At 37.8% G+C, this 17,003-nt stretch overlaps 1 protein-coding gene across 1 annotated transcript; it reads right to left on the reverse strand.

Moving 5' to 3' along the window:
* Positions 1-7,972: 7,972 nt before the first annotated feature.
* Positions 7,973-16,823, reverse strand: LOC131224117 (pyruvate kinase 1, cytosolic-like). Its single transcript, XM_058219668.1, has 9 exons — positions 16,740-16,823; positions 15,463-15,597; positions 14,112-14,256; positions 13,921-14,009; positions 11,441-11,536; positions 11,221-11,288; positions 11,015-11,114; positions 10,753-10,809; positions 7,973-8,315 (listed from the first exon to the last, which is right to left on the reverse strand). The coding sequence occupies exons 1-9, from the start codon at positions 16,821-16,823 to the stop codon at positions 8,163-8,165; spliced, it is 927 nt and encodes a 308-aa protein (XP_058075651.1). The 3' UTR covers positions 7,973-8,162.
* Between the last annotated feature and the right edge of the window lie 180 nt (positions 16,824-17,003).

The raw sequence follows: 17,003 nt of genomic DNA on the forward strand, positions 1-17,003 counted from the left end.
TTTTCTTGTGCTCTATTCTCATCAAGTAACTACTCCTATTTATACTTTTAAGGCTGTACGTGCTTCAACTCAATCATTCCCACGTTAGTGTGTATTGAGTTGAAATCCCTTTCTCAATATTTTAGTGGAGCATGTGGATCACGGTCTAGGCTTTTGCACCGCTTTGGAAATGATGGAGATCCTTCCTCCCCGCACATGGGCACTCTCGTACATCCAGACCATCCAAATTGAGAATCCCGTTAGAGATGGAAGAGGGAAGAAGAGGGGGATTTGGCATTGGAAGAGATAAGTGCATAGTTGTTATAGATTGTTACTGATACCTATTCTTCATTAACTTCAACTTACTATATTCGGCTGGGTCATGCTGGAATTCAATGATGCATCCATCCCTTACTTTGATCATTTTATCTTGCTGTGTATAGAATTGATCGTCTACCAAAAAATCCTGTAGGCCAGCCTCATTCATACATCCACTGTAGGTGTGGCATATATGCACGTGTGTCAATCTTGGCCATTCAAACTGTGGGCCTTACTTTGGATGTAGGTCTCAAAAACTAGCCGCATTTGTAATTCAGGTGGATAATGCGTTTGGAAACAGCACATAGAGCGATGCCCACCCTCGAAACTGCTTTCCTTAGTGTGCCCACCCGAATCACAGATTGTCATGACTCTTGGGCCTAGCTTTAAATGTTTTCTTTTGGCATCTAATGGTTCGAGTGGATTCATATAATCATTATAATGGGCTATGTAAAAAATCAACGGTAGACTTCTCTCCCAACTGTCTCCTTTGGTGTGGCCCATCTGAATCACATGTCCGCTTGAACTTCTCACCGTCGCCGTAAGGTGGGTTTACATATCTAATGGTTAGAGTTGATTTCACATACTTAGTGGGTGACGCCAAAAATCGGCAGGACATCCCTCTCCAGGGTTTTTTGGCGAGAAAGGAATTGCCTGCACCACCAGTACTACAGGATATCTTGTGGTATAATCTGACCCAAGCTCAGGGCCCACAACGATGTATGTGTTTTATCCACACCGTCCATCTGTTTCACCGGCTCATTATAGGGTATACATCCAATAACGATGCAAATCCAAAGCTCAAGTGGACCACACCACAAAAAACGGTGAGAATTGAACTTTCATCATTGACACCTTCCTAGGGCCATTATGATGTTTTATTTGCCATCTAACCTGTTCATAAGGTCACACAGACCTGCAGGAAGGAAAGACATACATATAAGTTCGATCCAAATCTAATCTGGTATTTTTACAGTAAGTAAAATTAATTTAAGAAGATCACTATAAATCAATTTTCAATCAAATCTAGATTTTTCCAACGGTACAATAACAATTAAATTTAAAACAAATATAGCAATTATTTAACAAGTCATCTTAGCTATCTTTACTGTTTAATGGATGAACGGTCCTGATCATGTAGTGCTTTAACAGAGAATTGAATCCCTATTGTGTTGTCCACTTGAGATTTGGATCAATTTCATTTTTGGGACCATGCCCTAAAATGATTTGGAAAAATGGGTGGATGGCATGAATAAACAACACACACACATATATATCAAGGTTGGCCCCCCAGTCTTGGAAACACCCACTAACATCTTATCTGTTGACACCCGGTCTGCTCCCTATTTAAAACCATTTCTTAAGCTTAAGACAAGCTACTTATGCCTTAAGTAGCTTATTATTGTGATTTCTACTTATTAAACTGAAGTGATTAAAGGCCATTTGGATAGTAAGTTGCTTAAAATAAGCTACTTATTCCATAAATAACTTATCTTAGTTTCTACTCATTGAGAAGATGAGTATGTTTGACAAAAACCATACTTATTAGCTTCTCCTCTCGTTCATATCTAATTATGCCTATATTCAACAACTTATTAAAGTAGAAAAGCTAAAAAAATTAACTAAAGTGATTCTGCACTTTTTAAGTAAAAAAAGTTACTTGTAACAAATCATAAATGAAGAACAATTATCTGAAATAAGTCACTTATCTACTGATGTCGGTAGAAAAAGTTACTTATTTGGTGGTATCCAAATGGTACATAAGTAATTTTAAATAAAATAAAATAAAATAAAACTTATTTGGCAGTATCCAAACAAGCCCTTGATATCTTTGGGAAAGACTGACGGATTCTTGTGAGACCCATTGCCAAATCATCTTGGTCCGTGTCTAGTTTGCTAAGCTCCGAAGCGTGTGCAATGAGACTCATGTAGAAGCCACACACGAGCTAACATGACATGACATGTAGGAGACCCAGCCTATCCATCATAACAACACTAAGGCTTTGATAACTTGGCCCAAGAACGATCTACTGATCATGTGGGCTATAATTTACAAAATAAATGTATGGTCCTGAAAATTTCAACCCGTTTTCAATATTCGGGCCCATGCTGATATGGCCAGATTCTAGTTTTCTAAAAACATGTAAAAGGTCAAACAAACACAAACCTTTCCTTACGCTGGAATATCATGTTTCTGTCACCTCGTGTTTCTCACTCTCTACCCTTTCACGATCGAGGATTTCTTTCATTTCACACTTTTACGCGTGGTTATAAATTGCACTGATCTTATGCCCCTGAGTCTGATTGCCAACTGTTAAAGTACCCCATATGCTGCTCGCAGCTTTTAGAGAAAGTGGTTATTTGACATGGATGGTATGTATCTAGTCGTATATGGTGCCAGTTATGTTCCCCCAGGTGAGGGCATGTTAGTTTTTACTTCATCCAAGTCTTTGTAACCTAATCAACGGGGCTAGATGGCGAATGGACATTACAATTGGCCTTAGGAAGTTTTTAATGGTGGGCATTCAATCACTCCTATTTTCATATGGTGTATTTTATATATTATTTTATTATTAAAATATTTTTTATTAAAATCAATATTTTTGCAACACATACATCATAGTAGCTGAAGCTAGAGAAATACACCAAATTAAGAATACGAGGTGTTGGTAGTGAAATTTGTTAGGTGTTGGTCGGAAGATTTGCCTGGTGTCGTGATGGATTTTTTCTCGATTTTCTTGTGCTCTATTCTCATCTACTAACTACTATTTATACTTTAATGATTGCTTCAACTCAATCATTTCCACGTTAGTGCGTATTGAGCTGAAATCCCTTTCTCAATATTTTAGTAGCATGTGGATCACGGTCTAGACTTTTGCACCGATTTGAAAATGATAGAGATCCTCCTCGCACATGGGCACTCATGTACATCCAGACCATCCAAATTGAGATATTTGACACTATCTAGAGAGAGCGGATTAGCTGTTTTCTTGCTGAGAGGAACCACGCGTCCATCCTCTTTGTCAGCTATTTTTACGGCATACGAAACAAATGAAGCAGGTCCAAATTTCAGGTGGACCACACCACAGAAAAAAGTGGTGATTGAACCCTCACCATTAGAAAGTCCTTGAGGACCATGGTAATATTTTTTTGCCATCCGACCTGTTGATAAAGTCACAGGGGCGTGTGTATTAAAGGAAAGGCAGATATCAATTTAATTCCAATACTTGTGTGGTCTCCAAGAAGTTTTTGACCGTTGCAAAGTTGCTAGAAAAAGGTAAAAACTATAGAAGAGGAGGAGAAAGAAAAGAGGGGAGGAACTCTCTCTTTTGCAGTGCATATTTTCATTAGACCAATCCGGTATTTATTCAATAAGTGAAACTAATTTAAGAAGATTAAAATAGGAGTTTTTACCTGAAAATTGCTCCCAAGTTCGTGATAATCCAAGAGACATTTCTAAAGTAGCGACACGGATGGTGAGTGAAAAGTCTAATTTACCTCTACAATGAATTAGTGAGCTGGAAGCCTCACCAAAGGTCGAGGATAATTAGGATTATGAAAACTGGACACTATATGGGTCCATTTTTGAAATCCAATCCAATTACTAGCTGTGTAACTCAATTTTATATGTAGGTCTCAAAAACTAGCCCCATCTGTAGTTCAGGTGGACAACCTTCGAAACTGCTTTCATTAGTGTGCCCACCTAAATCACAGATTATCATGACTTTTCGGCCTAGCTTAAATGTTTTTTTTTTTTTTTTGACATCTAATGGTTGGAGTCGATTCATATAATCATCACAGTGGACTCTATAGAAAATCAACTGTAGACTTCTCTCTCCCAACTGTCTTCTTTGGTGTGCCCCATCTAAATCACATGTCCGCTTGATCTTCTGGCCGTCGCCTTAAGGCAGGTTTACATATCTAATGATTAGAGTGGATTTCACATACTTAATGGGTGATGCCAAAAATTGGCGGGACATCCCTCTCCGTGGTGTTTGATGAGGAAGGAATTGCCTGCACCACCACTACATGATATCTTGTGGCATAATCTGACCCAAGCTCAGGGCCCACCATGATGTATGTGTTTTATCCACCCCGTCCATCTGTTTCAGGGCATACGATCAATAATGATGCAGATCCAAAGCTCAAGTGGACCACACCACAAAAAACAGTGGGAATTGAACTTCCATTATTGACACCTTCCTAGGGCCCATCATGATGTTTTATTTGCCATCTAACCTCCTCATGAGGTCACAAAGAACTCCACGAAGGGAAGGCATAAATATAAGTTCCATCCAAAACTAATCCGGTATTTATACAATAAGTGAAATTAATTTAAGAAGATAACAATAAATCTATTTTCAATCAAATCTAGATTTTTTTCAACTGTACAATAACAGTTAAATTTAAAACAAATATAGCAATTATCTTAACAAGTCATCTTAACTATCCTTACTGTTATGGATGAACAGTCCTGATCATGTAGTGCTTTAACAGGGAATTGAATCCCTACTGTGTGGTCCATTTGTGATTTGGATCAACTTTTTTGGGAAGATGCCCTAAAATGATTTGGAAAAATGGATGGATGGCATGGATAAACAGCACATATATCAAGGTTGGCCCCACAGTCAGGGAAACACCCACTATTATGTTGTACGGTTGACACCTAGTCCGTTACCTATTTAAAAGTTTGCTAAACCATTTCTTACCGTGGTCTTAAGTTACTTAAAACAAGATATTTATGCCTTAAGTAGCTTATTATTATGATTTTTACTTATTAAATTGAACTGATTAAGGGCCATTTGGATAGTAAGTTGCTTAAGATAAGCTACTTATTCCACAAGTAGCTTATCTTAGTTTCTACTCATTAAGAATATGATTATGTTTGACAAATAACATATTTATCAGCTTCTCCTCTCTTTCATCCATCCTTATGCCTCTCTTCAACAACTTATGAAAGTAGAAGAGCTAAAAAAATTAACTGAAGTGATTTTGCACTTTCAAGTAAAAAAGTTACTTATAGTAAAAATTAAACCAAACTCACTTATTTGAAATAAGTCACTTATCTATTTCTATAAGTTTTTAGAAAAAGTTACTTATGTGGTAGTATCCAAATGGGCCATAAATAACTTTAAAAAAAAAAAAAACTACTTAAAAATGATCATAAATTAACTTATTTATATCGAATTAAGTAACTGATGTGAGTTAAAAAAGTAACATATTTGGCAGTATCCAAACAAGCCCTTGATATATTTGGGAAAGACTGACAGATTCTTGTGAGACACATCCCCGAATCATCTTGGTCTGTGGTTAGTTTGCTAAGCTCCCAAGCGTGTGCAATGAGACTCATGTAGACGCCACACACCAGCCAACACGGCATGACAGGTGGAAGACCCAACCCATCCATCAGAACAACACCACGGCATTGATGTCCTGGCCCAAGAATCAGGTTGATCCACTAATCAGGTGGGGTACAATTTACAAAATAAATGTATGGTCCTGAAAACTTCTACCTGTTTTCGAGATTCGGCCCATGCTGATAGGACCAGATTTTACTTTTGGAAAAACATGTAAAAAGGTCAGACAAACCTTTCTTTACGCTGGAATATGTGTTGGCCACCTCGTGTTTCTCACTCTCCACCTTCTCATGAGAAATTCTTTCCTTTCACACTTATTATAATTTAAAATGTATGTAGGACCAGAGCCACGTCCCAAGTAATTGGGTCACCCATTACAAATCCTATTTGATCAAATAATCTGTAAGGCCCTATCCTTGATGAATGAGTAAGTGATGTGGAGCAGGCCGCGGACACTTTCATAGCCAAGATGTACCAGAGAAGGCCTGATCAGCGGCCAAAGTGATCAGAACCGTCAGAACCCTAAACCAGGCATATCTTGAGGTGTTGGTAGTGTGATTTGCTGGGTGTTGGTAGAGAGATTTGCATGGTGTCGTGATGAATTTTTATTTTTCTTTTCTTTTCCTTCCGTCGTGTGCTCTCTTCCCGTCAACTTACTAATCTTATTTATATTTGGGCTATGCTTTAAGTTAATCTTGACATTACTTTCTTAATATTTTAGCAGCACTTATTGCACCACTTTGAAAACGGTAGGGCCTCCTCACACGTATCTATAACATCCAAATTGCGAATCCCATTGTGGATGGAGCCTATATTTAAAATAACACTGATCAAGAAACCCTAACCATCCACTTAATGGTAATATTTTGTCAAGAGTAATTTTTGGGTTATGCACCATCCACAGTTCGGTCATCAATTTGGAAGGTCTAGATTGCATGAAACTATGCCTCGTGCAGCATTGAAGAGCCACTCCCATGTGGGCATGCATGTGCGGTCAGCAATTTTAATGGTCTTGGATTGAATGGAACTTTGCGAGCACTAGGTAGAAACTGCTCTGTACCCATCTCTTAGAAACTGCTTGGGGTCTTCTGGGACCCACCAAGTACCTGTAGTTACTCATCTGTGGTACAGTCGGCAAATCCAATCAATCTAGTATGTTTGATCTGAGGTGGATTAGGATAGTTATGATTTTTCATGCAGTGGCCAATCCATAATAGTTTCAATGAGATGGGCAGGTGAACTATACTAACAAGCAATGGCTGGAGTGCACAAACAAGAGGTGTCCCAAAGCCCGGGCTGGACCAGGCGAACCGACTCATTTCCCATAGCTTTGCATCAACTCACGTCCCCCTTGCCATGGAAGTTTCTTTCATTTCACACCTACGCAAATTTTGTCCTTTTAATCATATCCAGACAAAACCACACGAGGGCCAAGCTCACTTAATCGCATATATATAAGCAAGTCTTCAAAGACATCCATGAAAAAGCATAACTGACATTGTCAGCATTATACAATGTGTGATGATGTGGCTCCTGTATGTTGCAAGTAGAGGATCCGGATTCCTATTTAAAATATATATACAGGAGATGAGCATAACTTCAAAATATGCACGAATGTATCATGATCAACCTCTGTCATAATTTACTTCATTATCTAAGATATGCTTAACCAGTATCTATTCTAACACTAATTTGTACAGGTGGGCCCATGTTTCAGAGAGGCCCCATTCTAGAGGGCCATGCATGATGCACCAAACAACTCTCTGACAAGAAAATCCTAACTCATCAGTTAATGGTCAGGAGGTAGGCAATTCACCTGGAAAGGGACAAACATGCAAACCCCTTCAAATCTGGGGGCGCTGGCCATCTGGGTTGGGGCCCATCATAGAAATAGTTCCAATCACTGGATTATCAGCCTACTTGTACCCAAAATAAAAATAAAAAACGCAAACCTGAGTGCACCATTAGAACCCTCAGTCGAGCATTATGTAATGCCCTCTTACAAATGTCCTCATTGGGGTGGATGCAGACTGGAACCGAGTCAAGGGAATGTTAATTGGCCTACAAGTCAAGCCTAGGGGCAAGCCATTTAGTAATGAGGCCTTTGACTTTAACACCATGAACAGGCCTAGTCTTATATCAGCTTGAAAACTTTTCAAGCTCCATTTATTAAATCAGCTTCAAAATCAGGTCATCGCCCCACCCATGGCCCATCCATTATAGGAGCATTAACCCAACCCATATCAGGCCCAAACCCAAAACCCAACGGACCAGCCTGGATCTTTTTGCCACACCTAGTCCTCACATACAATTTTAAGTGACAGGCAAGTGCAGATCATGGCAGAATCGATTAAACTGCTGTCCAATGTGGCAGTGAAATAGCAAGCACAATTGAGAAGAAGAACAAAGAAATGATGAACAAAAATAATGTAAAGTTCACCACCAACGATTGGAAACATGGACATGCAAAGAGATGGAGTGGGAGAAGTAAATACTGATAGGTGTTGCTTAGTCTTGAACATCCATTATCTCGATGACAGATGAGTCCCCAACTTTCTGAAAGATGACAGCCCTATCATTAGGCTTGACTATCCCCACTGCCTTACCATATTTCAATGCTAGTGTGAGCCCAGACTGTCCACTGAATGCACCCGAACCAGCCTGCCATTATAATTATAAAATATGCATCATTTAACTACCTTGTATAATGTAAATTTACTGGGAACAATAAAAAAAACAATTGGAAAAAGTGGAACTTCAGATTTGCTGGAACTTGTTTTGAACAGTAGACCAAGGTTACCTGGATCATGGCTAAATCCACTGTGTTACGGAAACATGTGTGCTATGTGCTACTTCCTCCAAAATGTGGAATGCTAGGGGTTGGATCACGTAGGTCTCGATGGTGCATGCATTAAGTATGTGCAATTTAGTTTTATTTATGAATTTTCTTTCTAATTTACATAAGAAATGATAATTGTACTTATGATATAGGGGTAATTGTAAAAACTCCTTTGTGGTTTCTAACAATTGCAAAAAAACTCCCCTCTTGTTTGAATTATTGCCAGTACCTCCTCTTTTGTTTAAATTATTGCTAGTACCTCCCCTTTGGTTTACAGACTCATTGCAGCTTCCCCACACGGTCTATTAGCACCATTATCTTTGAGAAGTTCACCATCTTACCCCCTATTTCATAGGCAACTGGTTATAATTGTGTGGGCCTAGTATAGTGTACGTATGCCATACCCCCTATTTCATAGGTAACTAGTTAAAATTGTGTGGGCCAAGCATACTGTATGTACGCATACCCCTTATTTCATAGTTAACCAGTTATACTTGTGTGGGCCTAGCATAGTGTATGTATGTCATCCAACCCGTTTAGTGTGGCCCCACCACCATGAAATTGGGAAACCGCAAAAATCAGGCAGATCCAACCAATATGTGTCCCACCACGTAAATTTTGGAAGTAGTTAATTAGGTGTGGCCCATCAGATGATTCGATTAGCATAGGGCCTATTTGGTTTGCTTCCAGAGAGAGAGAGAGAGAGAGAGAGAGAGAGAGATACGAATGCAATTGCAAAGGAAGAAGAAAGAAGAAGAGAGGAAGGATCTTTTACAGATATGTGATGTTTTTTTCCTTTGGATTTAGTTTTTTTTTTTTAAAAAGATTTTTTTCGGAAAATTGGGCCCTGGCACTGTCCAATCTTGATTTCTGCACTATAATCTGGATTTTCCTCCAAAAAATCAAGAAGGGTTTGTTGGAATTACCTAAATGTTAAATTAGAAGCAAAAGATTTAGAGGAAAATGGGGGGTTTTTTATTATAGAAAAAACGAAAAATAAAATAAAATGGTTGGTTTGTATCGCACAATATCGATTTGTATCGATGGTTTGGAATCTTCATAAAGGGTTGCTGATGAGATAGCGACACGTATCAAATATCAGCCATAAATTGTGATATTGTGCTAACATCACCGATATCAGGAAGAATGGTAAATAAACCCTGATTTTGTATCACTAACTTGTCATACAAATAATATTGGCCAATATTATCAATGTTGTCAACACTGGAGGAGGCTAATCCAAACCAAGGGGGAGAGAGGTATTACAATTGTCAGAAACCAAAGGGGAGGTGTTTACAATTATCCCTGTAATATAGGCATGTTATTAAGTAAATCGAAGTATAAGTCTCTTACGTTCTAAACATAACTTTCAATACGACTTCATCAACACTAATCATATAGAACCACCATTTTGGGTCAGCAAAAATAGTGAACCAGATCACCCTAGTTCAACAGTTTGGAGTCTTTGGACAGAACCTTCTTTTGGAAAAACTTTAGGCAGTATGGGCTGTCCTATCTTTACCCTTCTCCTTTCTTATTCTAGAAACAATGCTGTCACTAGGGGTTTCTATGGGCCCATTTTGGCATGAGATGGGTTAAACTAACAGTACATTTGGGTGCCTCCAGTTCCTGATGCCAACATGATGCACTAGCACCAAGCCACAGAAGAGATAAAAACAGGACCTTCCTGATCTCAACCATCATTCCAATCAGAAAAAGTGGGAAAACAGTAGCCCACTTGATGTGCAATCGATTTCTATGCCGACCCAAATACGAAGTGCATCAACTAGAGGCTTGGAAAGCCCCGTCAAACATGACGGGGCAGTAAAACACAAATGCTAGCTCAAGAAAAAACAAGATCATTTTGTTATTTAAGCAAGAGATGCTAGCATGAAGCAAACACTGCATAGCCATCCAATAAGTGGGGCCTGCAAAAGGGACAGTTAGAGTAATGGTCTCCATTGAACACTTAAAACTCACAAGAATGGGAGGGTTTCACTGTCATTCTGGTAGCCCACCAGACAACTGTCCCTATCAGCACATGTTTACCACCTGCACCTTGAGGAGGGAACTGCATATTACTTCTATGCAGCGCAGGCTGCAGATTATCATGTCCCTTTTAAGAAATCAGGGATGTCGCTGACAGATTATATCAGAAGAATTTCTCCAAACCGAGGGTCTAATGATAGTGTCAATGAATGTTGGTTATGAGGATGATATCCTAATCTTTGTAATTCAAGAAACCCTTAACTTGCTTACCACATTAGGAATGGCCAGAATAGGATATACTCCTCTTGCTGCAAGACATTGCCGAGCCTGCACTGAAGAAACATTAGTGTATTTCCATCTTTAAAAAGCAAGAGATATTAAAACTTCCCAAATCTGAAGTCATCCCAGTAATATTGACTTTCAATTTTATTTTTTTTTCTTATTCTTTTTTGGTATGGTAGAATTTCAAACAACCAACATATATTTAAAACACTGAAATGGCCCTAAACTCAGCTGGAAAAAATTATGATACCTGTGATGTACCAGAAAAACTCCAATTCAGTGAGTCCGTCTTAAGCCTTGGGATCACGACTGCTAGAACGGGTACCATGGGCCTATATTTTGCGATCAACCTATGTACACGAACTCAACAAAGTTCAGTCAGTCATCTGCAATTTAAATCTTTTGTGCCAATTTAACATAACAGTAGTTCAGGACTGAGAGCTTGAAGATATGTACCTCGCGGCTCTACCAGATGACGTGAACACGACAATGACTGCAGCCTTGACTTTAATTGCAGCACGAACCTTGTGGAAACAAAAATAATCGGCAGATACATCAATACACGCACAGAGATCTATTTACCAAGACGTACAAACAGATGTATTTCATTTCACCTGATTACTGTCACAAGAAGGTAATAACTGTAAGGATAATAGAAAATGGAATATTTAAATACCGCTGATGACGCAACAGATTCGGCATGTGACATTGGCTCTCCAACATATTTGGACGTTTTCTTGAACTGAAGCGGCTGGTTGTAGACACTTTCGGCCTGCAAAGCATATTAGTTTTGAGTTACGCCAAATTAAATATACATGTGTTTCTGAATGGGAGAGGATCTAGTGCCTTGGGACTTTGGTGGCACAGGAGGTATCATGCTTCTGTGTCATTATTGCTCACATAACATGCATGGATGAGATAGACATCACTCATTCAGTTTGCCAATACTTGCACTGTTTGGACAATCCTAACCTTTAATCAGTCACATAAAAATTAACACACAAATTAGCAAAGATTCATTTATTAGAAGGTTAGGATAGTCCAATCAAAGCAATTGTTGATGGGTGGTCAGTCATTGCACAACCCAATGCTTGGCATGGATCACCATACGCATGCTGCATCTATGGTACACAATATGCAGGCATGTGAAAATGGCATGTTTCCAGAGGTACAAGTGTGTGTATGCGATCCACAAAAGCATGGCCCTGAAGTTGGCATAAGAATCATGAGCATCTGTCAATCTTCCATTACAAGTATCAGGAGGTAGAGTTGATCATGGGATTGAGAAGTCAGCAACACTGTATCATCAAACCCCATTAAGACATTTTCTTTATCAAAAGCCTCAAATCTTGTAGAGAAACATTTGGGTGCTAAAGAATGTGTTTTTCTTGTCATGGCACAATTTCTTTTTCTTATTATTTTCAAGAAAAATAGGACTTTTAAAGTTTCAACAGAAATGAAATACTGTGATTGGTTTGATAAATATTCTTTCAAGGTTCCCTTGTTGCCTGAAATTTCTTTTATCTGATTGCTTTTCTTCTTTTTTTTTTGTTTTTTTGTTTTTTTTCTGGTTTTTATCTATAGACCCTTTTTGTTTAGAGTTTATATTATTTGATGGTTCGGATTTTTCCTGGATTGATTCGGGTCTTTTTCTCATTGTTTTTCTATATTTGAAATCTCTGTTATTTGATTGTCTGGATAATTAGCTTGTGTTTTTAAAAATATCTGTCTATTTTATTTCACTATTTAATTCTTAGTTTTTAATGGATATTTGTTTTTGTTTTAACATGCACACGCGCTTAAAAGCCAATCGGATCTTGTTTATTGAAACAGGGTCATGAGGGATCCTGGAGATTATTGGAATAGAGTTGTTAATGACTTTGTTCTTATTGATTGTGAATGGAAACTTAGACGTATATATTTTTAGTGGTCATAGTAGATTCCTCTGCTATGCTATGCATGATGTCTTTGTAGGGAGACACGTGATGGGAGGATCAGATTTACAGTAGGCCCCACAAACAGTCATGTATATCAACCATCATACTCTGCTACGCATAATGTCTTTGTAGGAGTAATCTCTTCACCTTTAATATGAAACCTAGGGGTTTTGCCAGTAAAAAAAAAAAAAAGAAGGCCGGGGGATCTCTTGTAAAGTGTTCACAATTTTGTAAAACACTTTACAAGTAAATTTCTCCATCCAAACACTAGTTGTCAGCCATTTACTTGTAAAACCTTTACAACTAAAGGATTTTACATGCATCCAAATGACCCTCTAGTCTCATGAACATAGTGACAAATCTCATACCCAGCAATTTCTCTGCTCTAAAATTTCTTGAGAGATTTTCAGATTTTGAGGTTTTTCTTGAGATATTATCAGGGAGATCTCACTTAGAATTTATTTTAAAAAAAAAAAAAAAAAAAAAACATTTATAAATATTCTATTCTAAATTAATAAATAGTTTAAAGCATATATATATCTAGTGAATTGTTTAAGGTTTTTACTATTTCCAAAGTTAAATCACAATGATTTCATAATATTTTAAAGTCTACCAACATTTTAAAATCTCGGGATAATAAATATTGATTAGAATTTTTATTTTTATTTTATTTATTTATTTATTTTTTTTTTTGTGAAATCATTGCAAGATTTTCAAAATCTCATCAACATCTATCACACTGCTCATAAAGCTTTGCTTGGAAAATGGTTGCAGTGCTTTGGGATGAGGACAATTTTTTTGGAGAAGAGTGATTAACAAAATATGGTCTTCGAGAAGACAGTCGAGGGCGGCCTATCCAGATACACCAGTTCGGGGACTTGAAAAGCTATTATGGCTATGGAGCCAACTTTCTCTTAAGGGAGTTGGCTTTGAAATTGGTGATGGACAAGTTATAGGTTTTGGGAAGATTTGTCAAGTGGAAGTGGCCCCCTTTTGTAGAAGGTTTCCCTCCATCTACAACATCGCATCCAATTGCCATGCAATGGTTATGGAATGCTTCAAAAGTTTTAGTGGTCACACAGTTCAGAAACTTAACTTTTAGGTGGAATCTTTAAAGAGGGAGAGTTGGAATATCTGGTTGGGCTTCAGGAGCACTTTCAAATGGCTGAGAAATTCCATTGAATTTAACATGACAACTCATATTGATGCAGAGACATACCTCAGCACAAATTCTACCCACAGTTTTTATCGTCTCGACGGGATAGAGGCCTCTAAGTGTCTCCGCACCCAATAAAATACCATCGGTCCCTGTACAAAAAGCATTAGAGAGAGAGAGAGAGAGGAGGCTTTCAGTTAAGTTCTTTAAAAGCATCTACAAATTAAGGTTCATGACCATACAGATCTACAAACCATCAAGGACAGCATTTGCAACATCAGTTGCTTCTGCACGAGTGGGGCGTAGATTGTCAGTCATGCTATCCACTACTCGAGTGATTATAGCAGACTTCCCAACCAAGTTGCACCTATGAACAGCAGACTTCTGAAACAGGAATACCTGCAATAGAATGGGATCACAAGCATGGGCCTGCATTGGTCAGGTAACATTCTCGGAGAAGCAGGCTAAAACTACAAACAAAAAAAGTATATGCAGGATTTTTTTTATCCAATTGTTTGTTTCCACCACAGGAGGCAAAACAAAAGCTACTACAATGAAACCCTTCATAGACGACCTTTTCCTTTTGATGGTTAAAAATATTTTCATTTTCCACAACATCAGACACGTTTTTCCATCATATCCTATCAAATATAAAACCAAGAAACAACCAACAGTATGATCTGCTCAAGTGGAATATCATACCATTTTGTCAACACATTCAAACCATCAACCTTAAATCCTTCTAGTTAATCTTAGTGTCAGCTTACACTAATCCAGTTTTACATTGTTCTTTCCAAGTGTAGATCATGTCTACCATGCCCACTATAGTCAAAGTGAATGAACAAAAGGTTTATAAGTAGATTATTACTTTATCAAGAAAAAACTCCATAAGCAATAGGTTTCAGTTTAAGAGATTAACTTCTGATGCAAGCTTTATTTGCTGAGAGAAATGTTGACCTCATACCTTACAACTCAATGTCAGAGAAGAGTTAGATATTGCATTGCACACATCATGACCACCACAACCATCACGATCATTTGGTAGGCAAACATGAACCATTGAGAGAAATGATTATGAGGGGCTGTTTTTTTTTTTTTTTTTTTTTTTTAAGTAAGCTTTCTCACCTTCCCAAATATCCTCTTCCCTTCTCTTCTTCACCTCAAAAACTGTGGACATTCAGTTCCCACACAAGAGAAACACAAGGTGACCATTTGAGGTGAACATATGTGGAATCCATGTAAAACTGGAACCCAACAACGAAAGGAAAAAAGCCATGCTTTCCATTTCCTGAGGAATCCATGTTATATTTTTGGATCCACATTTTAGTTTTCCTTCATCCAATCAGCCTTTAAGCACAACTTCACTAACTGATGATGCAATCAAGTTCAAAGTTTCATCCGATTGAAGCAAGAATTTAATTCTAAATGTTTATATCATATTGACAACATCTGTGTCCAAGAAGGTTCTAATGCCATAACAAGAATTAGAGAAATTGATTATCACTGTGATCTGAAAAGAATTCTACGCCATGAAGGAACCAGGGAAAAAAGATAGAAAGAAAGAAACAGGTGGCAATACTTTGACAGTAAGTACATGCATACAACCTTTTCAGGGGGAAGGTCTATTCCCAAATTCCCACGAGAAAGGATAATGCCATCCGCTTCTTGGAGGATCTCATCAAAGTGCTTCAAACCCTGTTGAGTTAAAATCACAAATATAAAATGAAAAAAAAAACCTAACTAAAATTTACACGCATTTAGTCATTATTATTATTATTATTATCATGGCCAGACCTACCCATCTGACCCAACAGATGAATGAGCTTGATCTGATGTGTCGGACCAATGACTAGACCTGAACTCAACCTAATTATTATTGTGTCTGATCTTTAACACCTGCGAGGCCTAGCTTGATGACCTGGCGGGCTAGTCGAACTCATTAATCCCTTACCAACCACAAAAAAGATTTTAACAAATGTTCTGTCACAGCAACAAAGCTTGTCAAAGTATCTAAATATTTTCATCTTAATTTAAGGTGCGTTTGGTTGAACCCAATGAAATTTCATGGCTAATCACTCTAGTTTGGTACAAAATTTCATAAATTTTAGTTCAACCAAATAAACCCATGGCAATTCTATGTTCTGTTTCTCATAGTAATTCTATTTCTTTTGCTTACCTAGATTGGACCATGCTTTTATGTAGAGTTCAATGTTGTGTCTATTTGAACTGCTTGACTAAAAATTGCAATTTAGCGATGACAAGGCATGCTGCACACCACTTAAAGAAGTTGTTAGATTAAAAGGTTAAAAAAAAAAAAAGATTTGAAAAATCTAGGAAAATGATTTTTTGTTTTCGTTAACTAACTTGTTTTAATTGAGATTACTTTTGTTCCATATTGAAAAGTTGTTAAGAAAACTAAGCATTTATATTAAAGTTCTTCATTAATTTTTTGTATTGAAAACAAGGATATGCCTTGAGGGCAACTTCACATGCACTTGGCCGCATCCATGGTCGTGGTGCGGTGCGGCGCGGCCGGGGGCAGACTTTACTAGCACCCAAAGTGCACTACATGTAAGCCATTCATCTTGAAGGAGAAGCTGTTGTATCCTAGGGGCAAACTTACTAGGACCTAGTGCATCAGGGATCCTCTTCCTATGAGGGCAAATTTGTCTTTAAGACAACGTGCCTCAACTCTCCGAAATCTTCTCTTCTTATTATGGTTTATCATTTTAGATTTTCTACTACATATTTGTATTTTAGAATCAACAAAAGTGACATTTATTTCTGCAAGATACTTGGCGTACATGTTATATACAAGTATGTCCGTTTGACCTGCATAACTAAGAATTTACTATATCTATCAATTAATCTTCCAATATCACCATATCTAACCATTGATCTTCAATTGTTACAATATCTGATAGTTGATCATCACTTATCGGTCCATCTGACCATTGATCTTCCATTATTGCTAGATTGGATGGTTGATCACTGCTAAATCCAACCTTTTATCATCCATTATCGCTATATATAGCGATTGTCCATTGTTGTTGTTGATTTATTATTTGTCAACATGATATCTAATATGGACTTCTTGTTCGTCAGCCGGTGACAAGCTAACCATTGATCATTGTCATCTGACCTTT

The sequence above is a fragment of the Magnolia sinica genome, chromosome 2 (assembly GCF_029962835.1).
Source record: "Magnolia sinica isolate HGM2019 chromosome 2, MsV1, whole genome shotgun sequence".
Lineage (NCBI taxonomy): Eukaryota > Viridiplantae > Streptophyta > Magnoliopsida > Magnoliales > Magnoliaceae > Magnolia > Magnolia sinica.